Here is a 26,602-nt window from a genome sequence, read left to right on the forward strand (position 1 = left end):
CATCCTGCTGTGAGAATGATGCTGGAACATCACAGTAAATTAAGGGAGATCCCCATAGCAGAAGGTAAATCTCTAAATATGGGATCTCCAATAGGATTTTTCTCAAGATTAATTTCCAGATAAGTTCTGCATGACTTCACAGAGATAACTGATATCACATTCTTGCCTTCTTAATGGGAGAAGGCTTTTGGAGGGAGAGAATTTGGAACTCAAAAGTTTTTTTAAACAAATGTTGAAAATAAAAATTTTAAAAGGAGTTATTTTCAGGTGTATGAGTTTGTTTGGATGATTACATGTAAAGCAAAAGTAGTTCATCCATCTTAAAACAAAACAAACCTAACCAGATCTTATCATTGTTGCTATCTGTTGCCCTATATCTGTCTTCTCCTTATCAATTAAAAGTGGAAACTAAAAAGGAAAAAAAGTGTAAAAGTCTCTGAGGTTACCAATAATTTCTTAATTGCCAAGTCTAATGGCCTTTTCTTAATCCTCAGTCTTACTGGCCTCTCTGAAGCATTTGGCATGATTGACCTCTTTCCTTTCAGACACTGTTCTTTCTGGGTTTTCATGACACTGTTCTGTCCTTGTTCTTCTCCTATCTCAATGATCTCTTTTAAATCTCATTCACTCACTCATCATCCATCTGTCCTTGGGGGCAGCAGTTGATTTTGCTTTTTTATATTGTACACTTTGCACACCTAGCTAACTTAGTAAGGTAGTTGAAAAAGTAATCATTAGTAGAATTTAAATAAAATAAAGTTTAAATAAGCAATAAATAATACATGTATTTGTTAAATTTGAAAATAAATAAATAATAAATTAATGCATTAATAATAATTTCAACTAGAAGTTGGATGCCCAATTATCAGGAATGTTGTAGGGAGAATTTTTAATCAGAAACAGGGAGACTAGATGATCTTTGAAGTCTCTTTAAATTCTGAGATTTTATGAAATTTGAGGAACTAAAATAAGCTTTCTGAGAAAAAAAGTACTAGGTTTGGGGAGAAGAAGGTTAGGAAAGTGTCTGCATTCCCCATTCCTGGAATGTTGCCTTGGCATGGTAAATGTTTTAATGAATGTTAACTGTACTGAACTTAATTATATATGGACTGACAAAAAAGATAAATTAGGGACTGATTCTTATATACATAAAGAGAGAGATGTAATTTTTCCCTGTTACATGTAAAACAATTTTTTTACATTTGTTTTTAAAACTTTGAGTTCCAGATTCTCTCCGTTCCTCCTTCTCCACCCCACACTACTGAGAAGGCATGTATGAAATTATGCAAATCATTTCTATAAAAGTCATGCTGCAAAAAACGAAAACCCATAGATTACCCCCAAAAAACCCTCAAGAAAAATAAAATAAAAATAAAGTATGAGTCTTTAAATAAGATATATTTTGATAATAACTTCTTTTAAGTATATTCAATTTATGCATCATTTTTCAAACAAAACATTCTCACAACATAAATTATTACAACTCAAGTAAATACCCCCTTTAGAAATATAATAAGTATCACTCAAATGCAGGTATAAACTTTAGCATATACCTCCAGAGTCCCTGGTGCTTTATGTAGGCAGGGATAATTACCATAGCTAACCTTAATTTTCTTCTTTCTTCCCTTCATTTTTCTCACTATATCCTAGGCCCTGACTGCTCAGCATTAACTTCTCATTTTATTATAATTCCAAAAGACTCATGGAAAATGCCATCCACGTCCAGAGAAATGACTGATGAAGTGAAGATCAAAGCATACTATTTTCACTTTGGGGGAGTTTTGTTTCCATGTTTTTTTTTTTCCTTTTGTTCTTTCTTGTACAACACAATGTGGAAATGTCTTATACATGATCACACATGTATAACCTATTTTGAATTGCTTGCCATCTTGGGGAGGGGGAAAATAAAGGGGGAAAGGAGGGGAGAAATTTGAAAACCAAAATCTTTCAAAAAATGAATGACAAAAATTACCTTTACATGTAATTGGGGGGGGGGGGGATACTATTAAATAAAAACAAACAAAACACTTTATATCTTATTTATCAGTAAACTTGCATGGCTGGAAGGAGAAAGAAAAATGAATCTCACCTCCATGAGCAGAATGTCCTTGGAGCTCTGGGCTTGTACCTTTGGGTGCTGGACCTTCACCGCCACAGTTCTCCCATCATATAGCACAGCCTTGTGGACCTGGGCAAGGGAGGCAGCCCCGAGTGGGGTATCCTCAAAACTCTGAAATAGGTCCTGGATCTGTTCCGAGGGAGAAAGAAGGATGAAAGGAGTGAAAGGGTGACCCAATTCAAGCTGTATAAGCACCTTAAAACAAAGGAATCATCAACAATTCCCCTTCTCTCACAGGTGTTATCTGGGACCACCTAGGATTCCTTGGCTCTTTCCAATTACATGGGCTCCTTTCTGGGAGACACTTGGAGCTAGAGACAAAGAAGAGGGCCAGGTCTTTATTATCTGTAAAGTGATAATGCCTGAGACCCCATATCACCATTTCAAACTGAATGTCCTATAGACAACTTAAGCTTAAAACATAATTATCTTTCTCTCTACTGAATTTCCCTGTTACTGCCAAAGTTACCACTTTCTACTCCCCTAGGCTCATGCCCTTGGAATCATTTTTGCCTCTTTTCTACCCCCTTCATCCCATATTTCAACCCATCGCCAAATCTTGTTGTTTCTCCTTTCACAGCATCTCCAGTACATGTCTCCTTCTCTCCACTTGCACAGCCCCTCATTCAGGCCCTCGTGGCCCCCTGCTCAGACCACTGCAACGTCTCCTGCCTGGCTACCTTGCCTCATGTTTTTCCTGACTCCTCAGTTCTTCACATTGTCAAAATGACACCTTTAGGATCATATAGAAAGTTCTCGTTTGGTATTTAAAACTTCTTCACAATCTGGCCCCGTCCCATCTTTCCAGAGTTCTTGCACATGACTCCCTCTCCAAGTACTCTACCATCTGACCTATGTGCTCATTTTCACACGCCTTTGTACTGTCTCCCAGGTGCAGATTTCATTCTCCTGTTTGGAATTCCTGGTTTTCCCCAGATTCAATTCAAATATCACCTTCTATATGAAGCTTTTTAAAATTCCCATAAGTGTTAGTGGTCTCTTTATCAAAACTTGAATTCATTTTATATGAATGTGTATACACATTATATATATTCTGTGTATAAATATATATGTATATATTCAGCATAAATATTTTTTATACATAAATATATACATGTGTTCTGTTGTTGTTGTTCAGTCATTTTAAGTCACGTTCGACTCCTTATGACCCCTTTTGGAGTTACTTGGTAAAGATACTGAATTGGTTTGCTATTTCCTTCTCCAGCTCATTTTACAGATGAGGAAACTGAGGCAAAAGCAGTTAAGGGACTTGCCCAGAATCACAAAGGTACTAAGTGTCTGAGGTCAGATTTCAGCTTAGATTTTCTTGACTCCAGGCCAGTACTCTATCCACTCTGCCACCCACCCACTCAGCATTTATTTAGCACCCTCACCTTGTCAGCAATCATGTTAAGTATTAGGAATACAAAAACAGTAATAAAGCAATCCCTGACTCCATTTTAATATAGTTTGAAATAACATGTACATATTTATTTTTTATACATTCATCTCTCTCTGTCTCTTTCTCCATATAAACATACATACATACATTCATATAAATCGGACACTTACTGAATGTGTGACCTTGGGTAAGTCACTTAACCCTTTTTGTCTCAGTTTCCTCATCTATAAAATGAACTAGAGAAGGAAATAGCAAACTACTCCTGAATCTTTGCCAGGAAAATCTCAAATGGGATCACAAAGAGTTGGGCATGACTGAAATGACTGAACATCAAATAAATGCTTGTTGGTTAAACTGGGTTTATATGTAATTGAAATAGAAAAATTGCTTCTGGATTATCCAGAACTGTATATTGTCTCATCATATGAGTAATTTATCATTATCTATTGTTTCATGATATTAGCAGCCCTCTCCTTAGTAATGTGATCATAAAGTGCTGATGAGTACGTGTGGCCTTGGATAATAATCAGACAGGATGAATGATATCTCTGCCAGTCTGTATAACTCTAAAATTCCTGGCCCGAGGTATAGAATCACATGTCATCTCGGTTCACTAAAAAGCAGCCTGGAGAATGCATGTGGCCCCCATCATTCCTGCTCCACGGCTCAGCCAAGTCTTACAGAGAGCTCTGGGCTGAAAGCCAGAAGGCTCCATTTTGGTTCTCATCTATAACCTTGACTCACTGAACATCCTCAGCTATACTTCTTCTATAGTTTCTCTATCTGGAGAGGGGATGCTCTTTGATCTCCCATCCTCTGCTTCCTCGGATACGTGTAAGAGAAAGACAATATTATATAAGCAGAGAAGTTACTAAGAGATCTTCTTCACTGATGTGAGTAAAAAGCATACTTGATAAGGAGTCAAAACTTCTGGTTTCTGGTCACAAACTTCCTACCACTGAACAAATCATTCAGTCTCTCTGAGTCTCTAGTTCTTCATTTACAGAAGAAGGGGATAGGATCAAACAGTTTCTAATGTTCCTTCATCTTTAACATTCTGTGATTCCATGAATATAATACAGGTACATAGTGGGCAGGTACCTGTAATTTAGGTTTGAAAGAAGTAAAAAATGAGATATTTGTGAATTATTCAATTCATAATTATTACTGAATAATTTAAGAGTTACTAAAAGGAACAGAGAGGATATTCAATAAAGATACTGCATTTAGCCTGGATAGACTCACCTTTCCCTCCCTCCTCCCCACTCTTGACTACATATAGAAACCCATCTGATCAGCAAGGCAGAGTATGGTGACCCAAGAGGTCTTGTTCTATTAAGACAAAATTGTGTGTTTTATGTTTTACAGGGTTTTAATGCCTTAAAGTGATCAGAAAGTCACAGGAAGGTGAATCAGCAGAGGCTCAGTTTAAATGTTAGCTTCCTGCATTAATCAAGTTTGGGGAATAACCTCCTTGACTTTTAAGAAAAGAAACAGGGTAAGCAATATGGAGTTGACTAGGGGCAGCTAGGTGACATAGTGGATAATGTGCCAGGCCTGGAAGTCAGGAAGACTCATCTTCCTGAGTCCAAATATGGCTTAAGATGCTTACTATGTAACCCTGGGCAAGTCACTTATCTGCCTCAGTTTCCTCATCTGTAAAATGAGTTGGAGAAGGAAATAACAGACCACCCCAGTATCTTTGCCAAGAAAACCCCACAAGAGGTCATGAAGAGAAAGATATGATTGAAAAACACAACAAAAAACTGAAAGTACCTACCTCACAGGGCTATTAATGAGGATGAGGATCAAATGAGATAATATATGTAAAATTCAGTTGGACATGATTTACTCAACCCCAACAACAACCACCTTTATGGAGTGAGAATGGGGAGGGGGAAGTTATTAATCCTATTGCAAAGTATAAACATCCCTTAAAAAAAAATCTTCATTTCTCAATGTTTCTGAGTTCCCACTAGGTCGGGTCAAAATTTCCATCTCTTCAATCTTAACTCACTGAAGAACAGAATATATATTTAGAGTTCTCCTAAAATGTCCAATCCCTTCACCCTATAGCACTGCTACCTTTATCCTTCTCACTTTCCCTTCTCTGGCTGCAGAAGCCTTGTGCCCCTGTCATCCTGTCCCTTTGTTTTGCCAAGCCACACAGTTACTCCACTAATCTCTCCCCATAAATCATTCCCTTCAACCATTTCATCATTTTTGTGGTTTTTGCTGAACTCCTTCCCATTTGTCAACATATCACCAGGGGAGAAGGCCCTGGCAACGGGGAAAAAGGCCAAGGATCTGTTGCTATTTGGATAGGACTGCATTCCTCCATACAAAAGAGTCTGAGTTCCAAAGATGGCCTTTGGGGTGATACACCCCCTCCCTTTCCCCTTATCTCTACCCCCCTCTGTCTCTGTCTCTGTCTGTCTCTGTCTGTCTCTGTCTCTGTCTCTGTCTCTGTCTCTGTCTCTCTCTCTCTCTCTCTCTCTCTCTCTCTTTCTCTCTCTCTCTCATCCTGGTGTACAGTGATAAATGTGCTGGATTTGGAATTGGAGAAGCTAGGTTCAAATCTAAATTCTGTTATTTACTAGCTTTGTGACTTGGGTCAATTAGTCACTTACCCTCTCTGGACCTCAGTTTCCTCATCTGGAAAATAAGAGGTTTAAACTAGATAACTTCTAAAGTTCCTTGAAGTTTTAAATCTATGATCTTATATTTCCTTTTCCAATCATTTTTTGGTTCTGGGTTTGCTGGGAGACAAGATGCTTCCCATCTTATCCACACTCAAATAATAGCAACTGACTTTTAAGGTTTTATAAAATATTTTCCTTATAATGATCCTATGAGGTATATAGAGCAAATATTATTACTTTTGTTGAACAAATAATAATCAACAATATATACCCTTCATATAGTTCTTTAAGGTTTGTAAAACTCTTTTCAAGTATTACACCATTTTATCCTGATGATAACCCTTGAAGGTAAGTGCTATTATTATTTCTATTTTTTATAAGGAAACTGAGTCACTGGGAAGTTGAATGATTTGCTCAAGAACATAGACGTAGTAAGTATCTGAGAAAAGATTTCAACTCAAGGAATATTTTATCTGTCAGATCTGTGGAGAAGGGAAGAGTTTATGACTAAACAGAAGACAAGAGAAAATTATGAAATGAAAAATAGATAATTTTGATTATATTAAATTAAAAAGGTTTTACACAAAGCCAATGCAACCAAGATCAGAAGGGAAGCAGAAAGCTGGGAAATAGATTTCCCAGCTTTGTATCTGATAAAGATCTCATTTCTAAAATATATGGAGAACTGAGTCAAAATTTATAAGAATACAAGTCATTCCCCAAATGACAAATGGTTGAAGGAAATGAACAGGCAGTTTTCAGATGAAAGCATTAAAGTTATCTATAGTCAGATGACAAAATGCTCTATATCACTATTGGTTAGAGAAATGCAAATTAAAACAACTTTGAGGTACCACCTTACATATATCAAATTGGCTAAGATGACAGGAAAGATGTTGGAGAAGATGTGGGAAAACTAGAACTTTAATGCGATGTTACGGAGTTGTGAAGTGATCCAACCACTCTCAAGAGCAATCTGAAATTATGCTCAAAGGACTATAAAACTGTGTATACTTTTTGATCTAACAATACCATAGCAATATCCCAAAGAGATCATAAAAAAGGAAAAAGGACCCACATGTAAAAAAAAAAAGTCTTATAGCAGTTCTTTTTGTGGTGGTAAAGAAGTAGAAATTGAGGAGATACCCATCAATCCCTGGGGCATGACTGAAAAAATTATAGTAAATGAATGTAATGGAAAACTATTGTTCTCTAAGAAATGATGAGCAGGTAGATTTCAGAAAAAGACTCACATGAGCTGATGCTGAGTGAAGTGAATAGAACCAAGAGAACATTGTGCAGCAACACTGTACAATATCAATTTTAATACTTAGCTCTCCTCAGCAATACAATGACCCAAGACAATTCCAAAAGACTCATGATGGAAAATACTATCCATATCCAGAGAAAGAATCATGGAATTTTAATACAGATTGAAGCACATTATTTTCATTTTCATTTTACTTTTTCTTTTTTGTGATTTTTTCTTTTGTCCTGATTCATCTTTCACAACATGACAAATGTAGAAATATGTTTCATATGATTATAAATCTATAATTTACATCAAATTGCTTGCCATCTTAGGGAGGGGAGAGGGAAAAGGGAAAAGAAGAAAAATATAAATCTTATAAAAAAGTAAATGCTAAAATCTATCTTTATGTATATATGTATAATTGGAAAAAATAAAATACTGTTAAGTGGGAGTGGAGGGGAAGAAAGATTTCAACTTAGCTCTCTTTGACTCTAGGCCCAGTACTCTATTCACTGGGCCACCTAGCCACCATAAACAAAAATACCAAATGATGAAAAATGAAAAAACTAAGAGACAAGTTTAAATGACTTAGCAAACTTTAGAAGCACAACTCAATCTCAGAGCTTCAGAGCTCAAGAATAATGATTTTCAGTGTTCAATGCTACAATCATTCTTTTTAAGTATGTCCAGTAGCAAGGATTCTCACTGTAAGACCCAGGATTTGAGATAGAAGGTCCTTTCGATCATCCTTTAGTAGTCTTTTCTCTACTCACTGTTTTCCCATCTGACAAGAACCGATCAGAGTTTTCCTTTCAACAGGATAAACCCTTATTTCTCAACTCATTTTGTCTCCCAATCACTATCACTCCATGCTGATGCCCGCCAGCTGCTAATCTCAGGAAGAATAATTACAGATTTGGAAGTCTCAGCAAAAGTATTTCCTGCAGCTTCTATGGGTCCACAGTTCCTGGGTCTTTAAGAGGAATCTTCCTATGAGCAGAACAGGAAAAAGAGATGATTCTTTCTTAAGCTTCTGGAGAGAAGGGTAGAGTGCTCACCTCATACCTTCAACAGGAGGAAAACACTGGGCAGGAACCAGCGGGACAATGGGACAAGACATTTTTAGAGGCGCTAAAACAAACCTGGGGGGAATATCAGACCTAGAAGAGTCCTAAATGCCGTCTAATCCAACCCCTTTATGCTGAGGGGATAAGGAAACAGATCCAGAAAAGTTGTGACTTGGCTAAAGTCTCACAGGTAGGTAAGCATAGAGGGGCAGGACTGGAACCTGGTTTTCTGATTCTAGAGGCTCTAGGACTCTTCAGTTATAGAGTGGTCAAAAAGACAGCTTGGCAGAAGAAGGCACTGGATTTATACTCAGAGGAACTGGTTTCAAATCCTGGCTCTGCCTCTTAGTACGTGCGTTTTCGGGTGTTTCCCAGTTGTGGAGTTTTCTTGGCAGAGATACTGGAGTAGTTTGCCACTTCCTTCTCCAGCTCATTTTACAGATGGGGAAACCGAGGCAAACAGGCTTTCATAACTTGTCCAGGGCTATACAACTAGTAAGTATTTAAGGTCACACTTGAACTCCAGGCCCAGCATTCTATACACTATGGCGTCACCTAGCTGCCCACTGTACCTGTGTGACCTTGGAAAAATAATTTAATCTTTCTGGGACTGAAAGAATCTTCTCTGAGGAGCAGAGCCAGCCTAGATGACCTCTCAAGCTGAAAGCTAGGATGCTCCGACTTTTGCAATGTCCTGGCTTTTCCCATTACTATATAATTTATCCCAACCCAACAGAAAGGAGTTTGTCTGAGACCTCTAGCATTTTCTCAGGTCGCACCAGAGTGCATTGAGGAGCAAGGTGCAAGAAGGATTTTCCAGCAGGTATTGTACTCAATTCCTCACCTCCTGGCAGCTGTTCTCAGGTCTGTAAAATCTGAGAGAAGAAAGGGACCTCGGAGATCTCCATTCCTCATTTCCTGGCGGCCACACTCGGAACTGTGAAAACTTCAAGATGGAAGGGACCGTAGGGATCATCCAATTTCCCCCAGAATGGAGAAATAAATCCCCCTCGGTGTGCAGAACATCAGCCAAACCAGCTTACCGGGGTTCACCAACTGAACAAAGTTGTCAAGTCTTCTCCTCCGTCCAAAGAGGCATTTTATGATAGTACAGGGAAGGCAGCCAGGCTGCAAATCAGAGGATGTGCAGGTGCTGGAGATAAGAGCATCACCACTAGGTGACATTTCCATAAGCGCTCACAAAAGTTAGAGCAGGGAAGCTCCATGGAATAGTGGGACAAGGGCACAAGCCTAGAACTAGAAGGCCTGACAGCGAGTCTTAGCTACACTGTTGTGAACTTTGGGCAAAGTCATTCAACCTCTCCTCTGTAAAATTAGGATCCCTAACCACTGATCTCATCTGATAATTAATTGTAAAGATCAAAGTGAAATAATGTGTATATGAAGTGTTTATTTCCATAAAGTACCATACACATTTGTATTATGTTAACATCACAATATGATGTTTTATGTAATATGTTATTTTTGTAGTTGTTCAGTCAGAAATAACTGATTCTTCATACCACCATGGACCTACCATCCATGAACTTTTCCTGATACTGGAGTGATCCTGTGGAGCAACTGTCTATGGGATTTTCTTAGTAAATATACTAAAGTGGTCTACTATTTCCTTCTCCAGTTCATTTTACAGATAAAGAAACTGAGGCACACAGGATTAAGCGACTTGCCCAGGTTCACAGTGTCTGAACTCTGGTCTTGCTGACTACAGGCCTGGCCCTCTATCCCCTCTGCCATCTAGCTGGCCTTTATAATATATTGCTTTATATTATATAACAGGGAAATAGAGTGGGCCTCAGACACTAGAATACTAGAATAAGTTCTGCCTCTGACCCATTCTGGCTGTGTGACCCTGGGTAAGTCATTTGACCACATCCTAGGCAACTCTAAACTCTAAACTATATACTGCAGAGACTATAAACTGCAGAGAAGGGACAAGTGGCATTGGTGTGTGGTGATTTCTATGTAAGGAGTTCCCTGTAAGAGCAAAACTTCTTCCTTTCTCTTTGTCCTACAATCAGACTTTTCCATCTCTTCCTTCCTCTCTCCCTTTTTAGTTTCTTTAATGTGTTTTCTTCTCCATTAAAATGTAAGCTCCTTCATGAACTGATGCTTAGTGAATTGAGTAGAACCAAGAGAACATCGTGCACAGCAACAACAAGATTATGTGAGGATCAACTGTGATGGAGGTGGCTCTTTTCAACAAAGAGGTGATTCAGGCCGGTTCCAATAGACTTGTGATGGAGAGAGCCATCTGCACCCAGAGAGAGGGCTGTGGGAACTGAGTGTGGATCACAACACAGCATTTTCACCTTTTTATTGTTTGCTTGCATTTTGTTTTCTTTCTCATTTTTGTTTTCCTTTTTGATCTGATTTTTCTTGTGCAGCATAATTGTGGAAATACGTATGGAGGAATTGCACATGTTTAACATATATTGGATTACTTGCTTTCTAGGGGAGGGAGTAGAGGGAATGAAGGGGAAAAAATTTAGAATACAAGGTTTTGCTGAATGCTGAAAATTATCTATGTATATGTTATGAAAATTAAAAGTTTTAATAAAATAAATAAATATATTTAAAAAATATATATAAGCTCCTTGAAGGCAGGGACTGTCATTCCTTTTTTACTGAGATTTGTATTCCCAGATATTAGTACAGTGCTTAGCACATATGAAGCATTTAATTAATGTTGGTTGACTGACTATCTGAAACTGCAGGTCCAACACATAATTTTTATTAAACACTCATTTTTTTGAGTTTCAAATTCTCTTCTTCCCTCCAGCCTCTTTCCCACCCCACTGAGAAGAAAAGTAATATGATATATATTATACATGCAACACATAATTTTTGAAAATTAAATTAGAGTGATAAGGTACACTAGGAACTATTCACAGAGGGGCAGTTAAATAGAAAGAAGACTGAACTGGAAATCTTGAGAAATATGTTGTAGGATTATAGGATTAAAGATATAGAGGTAAAAAGCACCTTTGGAATCCTCTAGTCAAATTTCTTTATTTTATTTGTTTTTAATCTTCTTAAAAAATTGATTTCATTGGTCTACAGAGCTCTAACTTTCTCTAGAAATGATGTTAGTAAGTCAATACAGAATGAATCAATTTTTGGATGGCACAGTGGATACAGCACTGGACTTGGAGTTAGGAAGACGAGTTTAAAACTGGCCTCAGATACTTAAAAACTGTGTGATTCTTGGGAAATCACTTTAACCTCTATCTGCCTCAGTTTCCTCAACTATAAAATGGAAATAATAATAGAATCTATCTTCCAAATACTTGGAAGTTTCCTTACTTCCCTCTTTTCCTTTCCTTCCCTTTTTCCTTCCTCTTCTCTTTCCCTTTTCCTTCCTTCCTTCCTTCCTTCCTTCCTTCCTTCCTTCCTTCCTTCCTTCCAACTTATACACTTAAGAGAATTACTTGAGGTTACTGAGAAGTTAAATGACTTAGACAAAGTCTCAAAGCCACTAAGCGCCAGATGCAGATCTTTCTGACCTTGATCACAGCTATTCCCACTTCATCTTACAGATGAGGAAACTGAGACCCCAGGATATTAAAATGACTGGTCCAAAATCATATGAACAGTAAGGGGCAGATGAGGGAACAGAAATCAGGTCCACTGACTCCCAATCCACAGCTAGTTTTATTATGCCTCCCTCTGGCCCTATTTCTAATCAACATCCTCTCCCCCAAAGACTTAAAGCCAGTACTTAGAAGGGATCCCCCACCCACACTCCATAATGTTCAGGGGAAGCAATAGGGGAGGGCTTTAGGAGATACTATCCCTTTCTGTCCCCTCCAACAAGCCGGAGCTTTGGAATTAGCACTGGATCCCTAAAATGAATCAATGACAGCAAAGGGTGAGGAAGAACAGCATATAAGTCCTTTGAGGGCCAGCTACACTATCCATCTCTTATATAGAACTGTTCTTCCCCTCATTTTTAGGAAATAACACACACACACACACACACACACACACACACACACACACACACACACATACACGCGATAATTTATTGCTAGTGCCATGTTCCTAGCTGGCTTTATAAAAAGGTAATTAAAGACTGGCGCTGCAGCCTATAATTAAATATGAATAAAACGTCTCCAAATGGAACCTTGATGCAAGGTGTTCTTTGGAAATGCTTTATGCTGATGGACAGCAGGGGAAAAAAAACAGAAGGCCCTGTCCCTAAAATCGGGTTTTTTTCCTCCAGTACAGCTAAAAACAAATGCCCTCCCCCACCTAATCTTCCAATTCACCTCCCCAAATCCTTTCAGCAGCAACCATTAGAACAAACAAATTGCAGTATTTACAACAATTAGATTCAAACTAGGCCCTCAGCTGTCCCTAGTCATTCACCAGAGGCTGGTCTTGATTTCTTAAGGTTTTGCTTTTCCTTCCCCACCCCCCCATTCCCCACCGGAGGCCTCTGCCACCTCCCACCTTCCATTCTGGTGGCAAAATCAATTAAATAAAACAACTGCATTTTTAAATGACTAGTTTTTTTGTTTGTTTGTTTTTAATTACTGTTGTTCCATGATTCAAATTTATTGATGTCCCTGTCTACAAAAAGAAAAACAATAGGAAAGAAATTTCTTTCCATTCTTTCCTTTCCCCACTACGGTTTTTGCAAAAGTAGAAAAAGTGCTCAAGTTTAAAAAAATAAATGTTTTATTCCTCTAAGATTTGGCAAGGATTTTAGCTAGATTACAAAAAACAAGCATAGATGGGGGACCGGGTACCTTAAGTAGGTGAAATCTTTTACTTCTCTGTCATTCCACCATTAAAAGAATCTCTATTGTGAACTGATAGGACCATTCTGGAGAGCAATTTGGAACTATGACCAAAGGGCTATCAAAATGTGCATATTCTTTGTGTCTCTCCTGGGTTTGTGTCCCAAAAAGATCCTAGAAAGGGAAAAGGACCTATATGTGCAAAAATGTTTGTGGCAGCCCTTTTTATAATGGCCAGAAACTGGAAACTGAATGGATACCCATCAGTTGGAGAATGGCTGAATAAATTATGGTATATAAATGTTATGGAATATTATTGTTCTGTAAGGACCAACAGGATGATTTCAGAGAGGCCTGGAGAGACCAATGTGAACTGATGCTAAGTGAAGTGAACAGAACCAGGAGATCATTATACATGGCAACAACAAAATTATGTGAAAATCAATTCTAATGGATTTGGCTCTTTTCAATTTTCAATGAGGTGATTCAGGCCAATTTCAAAAGACTTGTAATGGAGAGCCCACTGTACATCCAGAAAGAAGACTGTTGGGATCGAATAGAGATCACAACATAATATTTTCACTTTTTTTTTATCTTTTTGATATGATTTTTCTTGTGCAACATGATAAATTTAGAAATATATCTAGAAGAATTGCACATGTTTAACATGTATTGGATTACTTGCTGTCTAGGGGAGGGAGGTAGGGGAAAGGGAGGGAGATAATTTTGGAACACAAGGTTTTGGAAGGGTGAATGTTGAAAACCATTTGCATGTATTTTTAAAATAAAAATGTATTACTTAACATGGATTGGTCAACCTGCCATCTGGGGGAGGGGGTGGGGGGAAGGAGGGGAAAAATTGGAACAAAAGGTTTGATAATTGTCAATGTTGTAAAATTACCCATGCATATAACTCGAAAATAAAAGGCTATAATTAAAAATTTTTTTTTAAAAATAAAAATGTATTATTAAAAAGAGAGAGTGAATCTCCAGAAAGCTGACCATTAGAAATGTGAGCTCCTTGACTCAAGGGACCATTTTTTTTTGGCCTTTCATTATATCCTTAGAAACTAACAATATAGTAGGCACTTGATAAATGCTGACTGGCCATACAAATTCCCACATCACATAATTAAGCAAGGTATCCAGGGGCTACTCCTTTGAATTCTCAGTGTCTAAAAAGTATCTGAACAAATATACAAATACCTGGGTGTACAGTCAGACTTTTAGGATTAGAAGAGACTCAAGGGTTATCTAGATCAAGCCTTCCTGAAACATGAATCTCTTCCAAATCTTCAACAACTAGACATCCAGTTTCTGATGAAAGAAATCAATGATAGGGAACCCAAAGCCTCCTGAGGCAGCCCATTCTACTAACAGTAGAAATTATTATAAAATTTTTTTCTCCTACTGAGCCAAAAATCTGTCTCTTTATAGCTTCGACTCATAAACTAAGAAGATAAAGTCTACTTGTTCTTCTATGAAGCAGAGAAAAATGGAAAAAACACTAGTTATGAGTTTGAATCCTCTGATGCTTATATGTAACCTTGAACAAATGACAACCCTCCATGGGTTTAGGAATTTTTCTCTCTAAAATAAAGGAGTTGGTATAATAGACTTAGCTCTTTTCAACAATGAGATGATTCAAGGCAATTCCAAGACACTTGGAATGGGACAGAAAGTGCCATCCACATCTAGAGAGAGAATTACGGAGATTGAATGGGGGTCAAAACATAATATTTTAATTTTTTTGTGTAAGATTTGTTTGTTTGCTTGTTGTTGTTTTTTTTCTTTTCTTGTGTTTTGTTTTCCTTTTGATTTTTCTTGGAAAGCATGATAAATATGGAAACATATTTACAAGAATTGCATTTTTAATTTATATTGGGTTGTTTGCTGTCTTGGAGATGGGGGAGGAGAGGGAGAAAAAATTGGAACGCAAGGTTTTGCAAAGATGAATGCTGAAAACTATTTTTATATGTATTTTAAAAAACAAAATAGTATTAAAAAATAAAGGAGTTGGATATATGGTCTTTGAGGTCCCTCCTGGCCCATACCTATGTCCCCTCAAACATTGAAGACAACCATCACGTGCCTCTTTATAACTTCTCTTCAAGACAGACATCAACCAATCCACATATGACATGGTTTCTAGTCCTCCTATCCCAGTCATCCTCTTTTAGGTAGATTCCAACTTGTCTCTGCCAAAATACCGCATCTAGATGTATTTTCAGCCAGCCCGGGAGAACTCAAGAGGCGGCCATTACTTTCTAGGGCAGGAGTGCTTAATCTTGAGGGGTTGTGGATAAACTATAGGACATCCGTGTACTTGGATAGAAAAAAAAGCATCTTTATTTTCATTAACCTCTAAGTGAAACGCAGCACTTCCTGCCACTGCGAACTTTTTAGAGTAAGCATTATTCTGAGGAGGGGCCCAGACTGCCAAAAGGGCCCGTGACAAAATAAAACAGTTAAGAATCTCTGGCTGCGGGGCTGTTTGGATAGCCGTTGAGATCTATAGCCATGACAATATAGTAGGCACTTGATAAATGCTGACTGGCCATACAAATTCCCACATCACATAATTAAGCAAGGTATCCAGGGGCTACTCCTTTGAATTCTCAGTGTCTAAAAGGTATCTGAACAAATATACAAATACCTGGGTGTACAGTCAGACTTTTAGGATTAGAAGAGACTCAAGTCAAGGGTTACCTAGATCAAGCCTTCCTGAAACATGAATCTCTTCCAAATCTTCAACAACTAGACATCCACTAGTTGTTGGGAGGGGTCTCCTCACGTTCTCTATCCCTGCCAGCTGGGCCACTCTCTGCCCTCACCTGTCACCTGTCAGAGAGCCATAGGTAAGAGAAGGGAGAGAGGAAACACTCCTAATGCACCTGACAGAAACTGAAAGCGGCTTGGCTACAGCAGAATCAGTGATATGTTAACCAGAAGCAGAAATGAGCCTCACCTGCTGGGCACAAATGGTTACCACTCAGGGGCTGAGTAAACGGCTGGCTTCAGGCAGCCGTAGCCACATGCCAGTCAGGTTACTATGGCACCAGCAAACAACATCTGGCTGGCGAGGTCACAAGCTCCCCCACTACCTGGACCAACGTCGGCCATCATCTGGGAGAGTCTGGGGGTGTGGGAATGAGACTACTCCCTTTCTGATTCCAATGGAAGTGATGGACCACGACCCTTTTGCCTGTCCATCCCCACATGCACACACAAGCTGGACCCGAGGCTAACTCTGTGGCTGTCCTTAGGACCCAGGAAAAATTGTGCACTAGGGGAGGACTGTTTTAGGTGCTTCTCTCACTTAAGATGTCCCAAAAGGATCTTTTCTTCTCTGCTCAAGCTGAAGAAACCTATCTTGGTCCTTTGAAACTTCTAGGGCCCTTCCTCAAAAACTAGCTTTGTGTGTATGATTGTATCTAAGTATGTACATACATTTAACACAAATTAAGTTAATTTTTCTCAATTTACAGATCAGGAAACTGAGGCCCAATAGAGACTGAATTACTTGTCCAAGGTTACATAAGTCACAAAATGTGCACTCAAACCCTCTCACTCCAAATTCAATGCTTTTTTCTCCCTACAATACAAACCATTGGGGCAGCAAGGAAGCCTATAGATATGGAATACGGCAAATCTGACCTAACTCTGTCTGCCTCAGTTTCCCCATTTGTAAAATAAGCTGGAGAAGAAAATGGTAAACTACTTCAGTATATTTGTCAAGAAAAACCCCAAAGGGTCACAAAGCAACTGAACAATGAACATCACATTGCCTCTTCCTCCCTTTGATTTCAGTTGATCCTCTGTGTTTCTGTCTAGCTCCCCCTCTTCTCCCACCACAGTCGGTCTATCCTTTCTCTCACCACCTGAGGGCTAGCCTTCCTCTATCTCCCAAGTTGGACAACTGAATAATGCTGAGCTGAGACACGTGCCACTGGGGGAGTACATGGCTCTGCCAGGTAACACATACATATATTCATGAGCGTTCTTGCAAAAATTATACCTATGCTCCCCACCCACTCTCAATTTGCAGCACTCTATCCATAGTGCCATCTAGCTGCCCCACTGGTGTATGTTGTAGGAAAAAAGCTTGAATTTGGAGTGAGAAGGCTTGACCCACTAATGATCCCAAAAAAGTCTCTCTCAGCTATAGCTCTTCCTTCATCCTAACCTACGTGAGAAACTGGGGGAGGAGGGAAAGTGTGTAAGGGAAAGAATGTACATTCTGGCAAACACTGCTCCTGCTTTAATATTCTAATTCGCTTTCACATTATACATGTACCTATCTTACTCCATAACTATAAACTAGCCTCCTGAAAGGCAAAAAATATATTCTCTATTTCATCTTTGTACCCTTAGCATCTCACATGATACCTTTTATTTAATAGCAACTTAGTAAGTAAGGAGCCTATGCTTTCTCCATTGGTAGCCTGATGATGTCCAGAGCAAGCAAGAAATGGCTTCAGCATCTTGGTGAAACCCCCTCCTTCTGCAGTGAATTCATGGACAAAAGAAGCACACAGGCTGGGCAGGCCTGGAGGGAATACCCCCATGTATGAGATCACAGATCTCACTGGGTGTGAGAATAAGAAATATTTACTGGATTGGGGGATAAACTGAAGAGAATGCAGGCCGAGGAGGAATAGGTAGAACCTCTCAGAATACATCTTGCATACTAATATGAGTAAGGAAGAAGAAGAGAACTAAAAATCCTTCTCAACCCTAAAAAAAAAATCTAAATCTTTCCTACAAATAGTCAAAACCAGCAGCACTGTCTCAGCATTGGGGTAGATACCCCTAGTTCTCGCTTCAGAGCAATTTATTATAATAAAAATAATAAACAATAATAATAGCTTAGATGTATGTAGCTCTTTTCTTTCAAAGAGCTCATATTATCCCTAGGGTACTTACTGAACAGGTTGACGTTATTACAGGCCCATTAGCTATTATTTCTGAGAACTCAGGAAGGAGGGGTGAAGGGTCTGAAGGCTGGAGAAAGGAAAACATGGATCTTGCCTATTCTAAGAGCTGACCCCCAAAATTACAGACTAGCAGCCTCAACTGGAGTACTGGAGGGAACAAATGATCAAACCTCTGATTTGCCAAAAGCCTCAAGAAGACGGGGTCCTGAGTAATCACCAACCTAGCTCTGTAAAGGGCAAGGGATGTCAGACCAAGCTCATTCCTTTCCATGGAAGAATGGCAGCCCAGCAGATAAGTGGAGAAACAATCAAAAAGCTTTCAGAGGGGGCCCCACATGACATACTAAGGAGTCAGTCAGCCAGACAGGAGCATTCTATTGGGAGAGGGAAGACCCCACAAGTTGGAAATCTGTACTCAAACACAGCATGGCAAAGTAGAAAGAGTAGGGGTTAAGAAGGCAGGGCATAAAATTATATTAAATTTCAAGGAAGAAAGGAAGGAAGGAAAGGAGAGAAAGAAGGAAGGAGTGAAGGAAGGAAGGAGTGAAGGAAGGAAGGAGAGAAGGAAGAAAGGAAGGAGGGAAGGAAAGAAGGAAGGAAGGAAGGAAGGAAGGAAGGAAGGAAGGAAGGAAGGAAGGAAGGAAGGAAGGAAGGAAGGAAGGAAGGAAGGAAGGAAGGGAAGGGGGAGGCAGGGAGAGAGGGAGGGAGGGAAGGAGAGAGGGAGGGAAGGAGAGAGGGAGGGAAGGAGAGAGAGAGGGAGGAAGGAAAGAAGTAAAGAAGGAAAGAAGAAAACAGCAGTTTTTTTCCTATTTCCTTTCACCGATCTGGGTTTCAGTAAATAAATTAGTCTCAAGTGCCCAAGCCCTTAGCCCATTCCCCAATTTGCATGTTGTTTTCCATGTCAAGATTCACAGAAATATGTTTGGTCTTGAGCAAATCATCCAACGTCTCCAGGTTTTAGTTCCTTCATATGCCAAATGATGATAATATCTAGAATCAGAGAATTTTAAAGTGGGAAGGAACTTTAAAGATCAAATCCAACTCCCTTGTTTTATAAATAAGAAAAACTGAGACACATAGAAGGGCTTGGCCAATGCCAAATGACTAACTGATAGCAAGCAGGAGTGGAACCCAGGTCCTGAGTGAGGGAGCATGATAGAGTAGATACATGATTTCTTTCCAGGCTGACTGCTTTTGGTCTACCATGCTGGAGAAACCTCTCCTGGAAGCTCACTGCTCCCTTTACCATTTGTCTCACTGGAATTACCATTTTGCCCTTGTGGTGGCTATCTCTGACTGGCTGGTTCCATCATTTTAAGGAGGAGGCCCAGGCCTTCCTCCATCTCTAGTCTACAGTCCTGACTCTTCACTGAACTTTGGGTACCGTGCTAGCTCTGAGTACCTTCATCTCTCTCTCTCCCTCCCCCTCCCATTTCAGCTCTCTTTTATGTACTTTCTTCCTCCATTAGAATGTACACTCGAAGAGAACCAGATCTGTTTTTCTGCTTGTATTTGTATTCCTAGCACTTAGTACTAAGCATTTAACGCACAGTAAAATGTTTAATAAATGCTATATGTTCTTAACAAAACCACATGAATTCTAAATATTTATAATGTTTAAATATTATATTTCTAATATATTTATAATAGCTCTCTTTGTGATGACAAAGAAATGGAAAATGGAAATTGCTGGGATGTCCATCAATTGGAGAATGGCTGAAGAAGTGGTAGATGATTGAAATGGATTAATACTGTGCTGTAAGAAATGACAATTTCTCAATAATTTTAGAAAAGCATGGAAAGATTTGCATGAAACAATAAGGAGCAAAATGAGTGGAACCATGAGAATGTTGTATATAGTAACAGCAATACTGTTTTTAAAATGACTGAGCAAAAAAAAGCTTTTTGAGTATAATAAATTGTCAAAATAATAAACAAACTTAACAATAGACAACAAATGAAGGAAGATGTTATCTGCATGCAGAGAAAGAATTGATAAATAGAAGATTTTATAATGTATATAATGGTTTTACAAGTGTGTGTATTTATATATGTATGTGTATTTGTTTAATGGTAGCCATCTCTAGGGTGGGGTAAAAGATAAAAAAGAAAAAAATAATAACTTTATTATATATATATATATATATATATATATATATATATATATAAATAAAAGGAATAGCAAGTTGTACATAATCGATTTGCAGTTTCATGTACAACTATACTATGGAAATACTTGTTTTATTTTTTAAGTTCAGAATAAAAATAAATAAAAATTTAAAAAATACAAAAGCATGCTGATTTCTTGTTGACGCCTGGAGTCAGAGGGGCTGAGTTTAAATTCTAGATTTGTTACTACCACTATTACATTCAACAAGTCACTTAGTTTCTCTGGACCTCAGTTTTCTATCTGTAAAATAGAAAAAAAGACTCCTTTCTATGTCTTCTATGTCACGCTAACAAGAAAGCTTAGCATAATGCTTGGGCCACTTGATACATGCTTGTGGCCTGTAGCGATATGTACCTGTAGAAAGATGCTTTTCAGATATAACATGATGTGCAACTATCAGACTCAGTTAACCTGAGGAGACGGGGAACAAGTCTCCAGACCACCTAGTCCATAAAAGAACAGAGGATATTTCTCAGCTTTTTTGGTACTCTATACTATGCAAATATATGCAAAATATACATGGTAGAGAATAGAAAATGTGTTAGGTACTACCCTGGAACCCTCCTATCCAAGCCACATTGATGAGCATTTAGTCTTTTTGTTTAACTTCAATTGTCCACTGCCTGTATTAGAAACACTGATTCAAATCTGTCACCAAGGCAGCAGATTTATTTAGCCCTTACTAAATGTCAGGCCCTGTCTAAAGTGCTGGGGATCTAAATATAACATACAAAAAAAAATGTATACTTGCCCTCAAGAAGCTTATATTCTAATGGGAAAAGACACAACAAGGAGAAAAAGCCGGGGTTGGGAAGGATGGGCGGAGGTCTTATTAGCTGAGGGAACCGGCCTCCAGTTCATACTTTTTTGTCCAGTTTCTCTCTTGTCTTCTATCCTAGCCATTTATATCACTAGTAAAGAAGCAAAAATGTCACCCATTATGGCTGCCGGAGTTATTAAGATGGGAAAAGTTGAAAGATTAGATTTATGACAGCCGATGGTGGATTATGAAGAATAATTTATCAAATGTCAGCTCCCGCAGCCTACAATTTACAAAAAGGCTTGGTTAAGCTGGGGAGATCTGATCGGACTCCCCCTCTCTCCCCCATTTAGCTACTAATGAATGACAGGTCTAACTGATGGCCTCCAAAACTGGCCGTCAACCCTGAGTATTTATCTATTTTTCATTAATAATTATTATCACAACATTTCCATAGAGTCAGCCCACCCACGGCTCCTGGGGAGCCCTGCCCACTTAACTCCAGGGACTCTTTGCCAGCTTCCCCGGGTAACAACGCCTAGAGTGCTCAGCATCCCCTGGAACAGGTTCCCAGTAATAGGTGCCAACTGACAGCGGGCACCTGGGGATGGGGGTGGGCAGAGGAAAACTGTAGCAACTGTCCAAAGATGAAAAATTAATTGGATACAGCAAAGTGGCAGAAGTGGGAGACAGAGGGAAAAGAGAAGGGAGGAAACAAGTCTCACAAAACAGAAACCTAGAGTTGGAATAGAATGGACTTTCCAGGTCATCCATTCCTGAACTGGAAACCTTGCTATAACATTCTAAATAAGTGATCACCCAGCCTTCGGTTGAAAGCATCCAATGACAGGAAACTGGCTACAATCTGAGGCTGCCCAATCATTTTTGGACAGCTATAATTGCTGGGAAACATTTTCCTTAAAGCAAACCCAAATCCGTCTGGTTTTCAGCTTCCACCCACTGGTCCTGGGCTGCCTCTAAGGACAAGCAGAAGCAATCTAGTCCCTCTTGCACCGCTTGGCCATCACAGACCCCCTAATTGTCTTCTTTAGAGCCCCAGGTCCCGCCCCTTCTTTTCTCCCTATGGTTGCTTCCAAAGGCAGCTGTCTTGGGGTCTCAAAGGCAAAGGGATGTGGAGTCTACTGAGCAGTGCTGAAGGCTGGGCCCACCATCAGAGGCCCGATTCCACTCTCTAGGACTGAAAAAGTCTTCCCATCCCCACATTCAACTTATCCAACATAAAGAAAATTAAATTGGAAAGGACATTGAAATGCTTTTCCCTGCTGTTCTCCAAAAGATCCAATGAAAACACACATATGAAATTGCTTTGAAGAAACCATTTAGGATCATCGTGCTATCTCTTGTCTAATATCAGCCATAATAACAACAATAGCTAGCATTTTAGGAGTTACAAAGCACTTCATATATTTTATCTCATTTGAGGAAGTAAGTGCTATTATTTTCACTCCCATTTTACAGATGAGGAACCCAAGGTAGGGAGAAGTTAAGTGATTTGCCCAGAATCAAATATCTAAGACAGGATTCGAACTCATATGCTTCTTCATTCTCTTTTCCTATGTTTTTCTCTATATATATCCTCCTGGTCTCTACCACAAGACATAGGAAAACATAACCATGTGTTCTAAGGTCTTTTCTGGTGATTTTTCCTTTCTATCATCACAAATTTACAATTTTTCTTCCTTCCCCCATCCACCAACTGACCTATTCCCCACTCCTGGAACTCTCCTTCTTTAGTTCAGTCCCTCTCTTATTCCTTGCCCTCAAGTCCCTTCACAATCCCATTGGATTAAGCTTGGTTTGGGTTCTTTTTTTTTTTTTAAACCTTCCTCACAGCCTAACCTGCCAACATGTAAATCATTGAGCCAAACCAATCTGTAAAATGGGCTTGTTCTTGCAACTCTATGAATAGGAAAGCAGATGCAGCTGGTCTATTAATAAACATGAAAAATAGATCAGCACATTACAGATTAAACATTATTGTCTTTATGGTTAACACAAATCAACTACACTTAAGGTCTGGACTCCTGCTGCTGCTGGGCAACGTGAACAATGAGTGAAGTCCTGGAGTGAGTAATAGCAGGGGGAGTGCTTCTATGGGAGGAAAGAACCAGTTGTTTACAGAGCTTCTGAAAATGAGAAAAATCTTTCCTCTTGAGTCTCCCCAGGGGTCTGAATGGCCCAAGGCTAGAAGATTATTTTGGATTCAGTCAGAAAGCCATGAATTTGAATTCTGTATCAGATACTTCGTAGTTGTGACACTGGTAAATTTCTTAGTCACTTAACTTAGTCACTTAACAAATCTGTATCTTAATTTCCTCATCTGTAAAATGCAGATAATAATAATTTAGAAAATTAGTATTTATTTAGTAAATTATTTAATGAATTTTTTACTAATTTAGTAAATCTTAAAGTGCTATAACAATAACATGTGTTATATTTACATATAATAATATAATATATAAAAATGATATAATAGGACTGCTACAATAATAAACTATAAGTCATAGTACAATAAATAACATTTATTATTGTTGTTATTAGTATTCTTATTGCTGAAATAGAAAGGGAAATAACACTCTTATCCTAAATTAGTCCTTTTCCAAGTAAGTTCACAGTGTCTTTTTTGTATTCTCACTGGATTGTGATCCGGGGAATAGCAAGGAGGAGTATTTCAGTGTCTGCCCAAGGGAAGACTGGTATGGGATGATGGAAGGGGAGCTGCCTTAAAATTCAAGAGGCCAGGTTCTTGTTCCAATTTTCCCACTAACTTGCTAGATGATCTTAGGCAAGCTAGTTTAAACCTAGGAAGCCTCAGTCGCTTGAGCTATAAAAGGGGTATAGTAATTCCTACCTTAGATGCCTCATAAGGTGGATCTTAGAATCAAGTCAGGTAATACATGTAAAAGTGCTCTTAACAGCACAAAACAAAGGATTCTCATTATACACCTGGGTCTGATTCTCTGCCCTCTTATTAGGCTTACATTCTAATAGGAATGACAGCGTGCAATAACTAAACACACACAGTTATGTACAGTATAAATGGAAAGGGGTCTCAGAAGGAAGACACAAGATGTTAAGTGTCCCTGAGAGACACCTGATCTCCTCTTCTCTGGTTCTAGTTCTTTAATTTCCATCGTTATACTTCCTCCCAATGAGGGAAATGGCACTATAATAATAATGGTGGTCATTATTGCTGTAACTCATATTTACATATCACATTAAGACTTACAAAGCCCTTTCTCCACTATCCCATGATAATACGACTGTTACTAAAGCCCCCTTTAGAGAGAGGAAGAGATTTTTCATGATCACGTGGCTAGTGATTGTCAGGGTCAGGACTCGGGACTCCCATTCTGAGAAAGAATACCTGCTCTCATTCAAATCTCACATTTGACAGGTGGGGAAACTGAGGCTAGAGAGGTCAGGCAGAGTGGAGAGAGCATCCCCTGAGAGAGCTGTGGAGTCATGGGAGTATAGATTTGGGGGCTAGGAGGTGGGGAGAGGCCATCCAGTCTGACCTTCTCATTTCTCCCCTGAGAAGATTGCCTCGTGTGTGTGTGAGTGGGGGAGCGAGGGAAGGAGGGGAGGATAGGATCAGAAGGGATTCGGACGTGGGGCTCTTAACATGCTATAAAGCTGCTTCCAGCCACGCTGCTGGTGACTCCCCATCCCCGACAGGTGACAAACACATAAACATCGAGTGCAAGACAGCCCTTGGATGCGGTCTTAGGACCCTCAGAACTGCTGTCACATGTCAAAGAGCCCCGAGAATGATGAGACAGGTCTGCTATAAAGAGAGTATGTTGCTCTCTATCCGCTCCATGCCATGATGGCACCTTGGGGCAAAACCCAATTTATCCTGCCCTGGTTACAATTTTAATACTAGGAACTGGGGAACGGGGGAAGAAGATAAGCCCACAAATATCTATAATATAAGGCCAAAAGTGGGAACGAGTCCTAGTTGTTGTGGCCCAGTTGCTTTTGAGGGATACCTGATTCTTTGTACTTTGTTTCTTGGCAAAGACACCGGAGGTGATAGTCTTTCTCCAGCTTGTTTTTACGGATGAGGAAACTGAGGCAAACAGAATTAAGGAACTTATCCAGCGTCACACAGTTAGGGTCTGAGGACAGATTTGAACTCGGGAAGTCTTTCTGACTCCAGCTGTCTAGCTGCCATAGTGGGAGGGTAAGAAAGGTGCAAAGTGCGATGGAATACAGAAGGTTAGCATTCGGAACTGGTCATTGAAGGAAGGGTGGAATTTCAACTGGCACAATCTCAATAGCGGTGGAGGTGAGTGAGGGATGTTACAACTCAAAAAAGTATTATGCATCTCCAACATTTAAAATAATGAGCTTGATCCTGAAGATACAAAGGCAAAAAAGATGTGGTGGTTGTCCTGAAAAAGCTAACAAATCAGAAAGAGCAAAGTCAAGGAAGGAGGAAAACCCAGATGTGTGCTAGTGGACAGAACACCAGGCTTGGAATCACAAAGGCCTGCGTTCAAATCTGGTCTCAGATCCTTTCTAGTTCTGTCACCCTGCTTGCCTCAGTTTCCTCATCTGTAAAATGAGCTGGAGAAGGAAATGGCAAACCCCTCCAGTATTTCTGCTGAGAAAAACCCCCAATGAGGTCACAGAGTCAGTCATGACTGAAATGACTGAACATAAGTCCCAACTGATTGAATCAAAAAGATTATTTCTAAGAAAGGATCGACTAGAAAGGCAAATTGGAATCAGATTATTTGGGCTTTAAAATGCCAAGCTAAGCACCTTGATCTTTATCTATTAGGCAATGGGGAGGTATTGAAGATTTTTGAATAGGGAAGCGATATGATGAAATGTTAATCTGGCTGCAAGATACAGGCCAGACTAGAATGAGTAGACAATAATTACAGCGATTGCTCCAATTAATCAATGAAAGTGTCTTTGTAAAATGTCTATGTGCCGGGTACAATGATAGGCAAGAGGGACTGAAGTACAAAGAAGGCAACAATCTCTACTCTCAAGGAGCTCGTGTTATAATGAGGAGGGGGGGTACAAATGCACATATATATAAAGAGAATAAATAAATATAAAGAGAATGCATATATATAAAGAGAATAAATACAAATATATACAAATCACTTCAATAGAAGGTTTGGGAGGGAGGGCACTAGAGGCTGATGGGCTAAGTCAGAGATGATGAGGGTCTGAATCAGAGTGGAAGAGGGGGAAGGATAGATAAGAGAGAACAGCAAAAGGCCCCTGTTTTTTCCTCCCATAGAATCCTACACTTTCCATTACCTGCCTGTATCTCAAACCTGAAATTCACTCCTTCCTTACTTTCTTCTCTTAGAATCCTTTGTTTACTCCAAGGCAATCCCAATAAAGTTTGGATAGAATGCCATCTGCATCAGAGAGAGAACTTTGGAGAATGAATGTAAATCATTTGCTATGTTTACTTTTTGTCCCTTTTGCTTGCTTTTTTCT

At 39.2% G+C, this 26,602-nt stretch overlaps 1 protein-coding gene across 4 annotated transcripts in view; it reads right to left on the reverse strand.

The window, feature by feature from the left end:
- ADCK1 (aarF domain containing kinase 1) overlaps positions 1 to 26,602 on the reverse strand; it is a 194,331-nt gene that overhangs the window by 53,617 nt on the left and 114,112 nt on the right. For all 4 annotated transcript variants that reach the window (XM_031952434.1, XM_031952433.1, XM_031952437.1 and 1 more), the window contains one exon: positions 2,090 to 2,248. In XM_031952434.1, the coding sequence (XP_031808294.1) occupies positions 2,090 to 2,248 (159 nt within the window). The remainder of the gene's footprint in view (positions 1 to 2,089; positions 2,249 to 26,602) is intronic.

Source organism: Sarcophilus harrisii, chromosome 2 (assembly GCF_902635505.1).
Source record: "Sarcophilus harrisii chromosome 2, mSarHar1.11, whole genome shotgun sequence".
Taxonomy (NCBI): domain Eukaryota; kingdom Metazoa; phylum Chordata; class Mammalia; order Dasyuromorphia; family Dasyuridae; genus Sarcophilus; species Sarcophilus harrisii.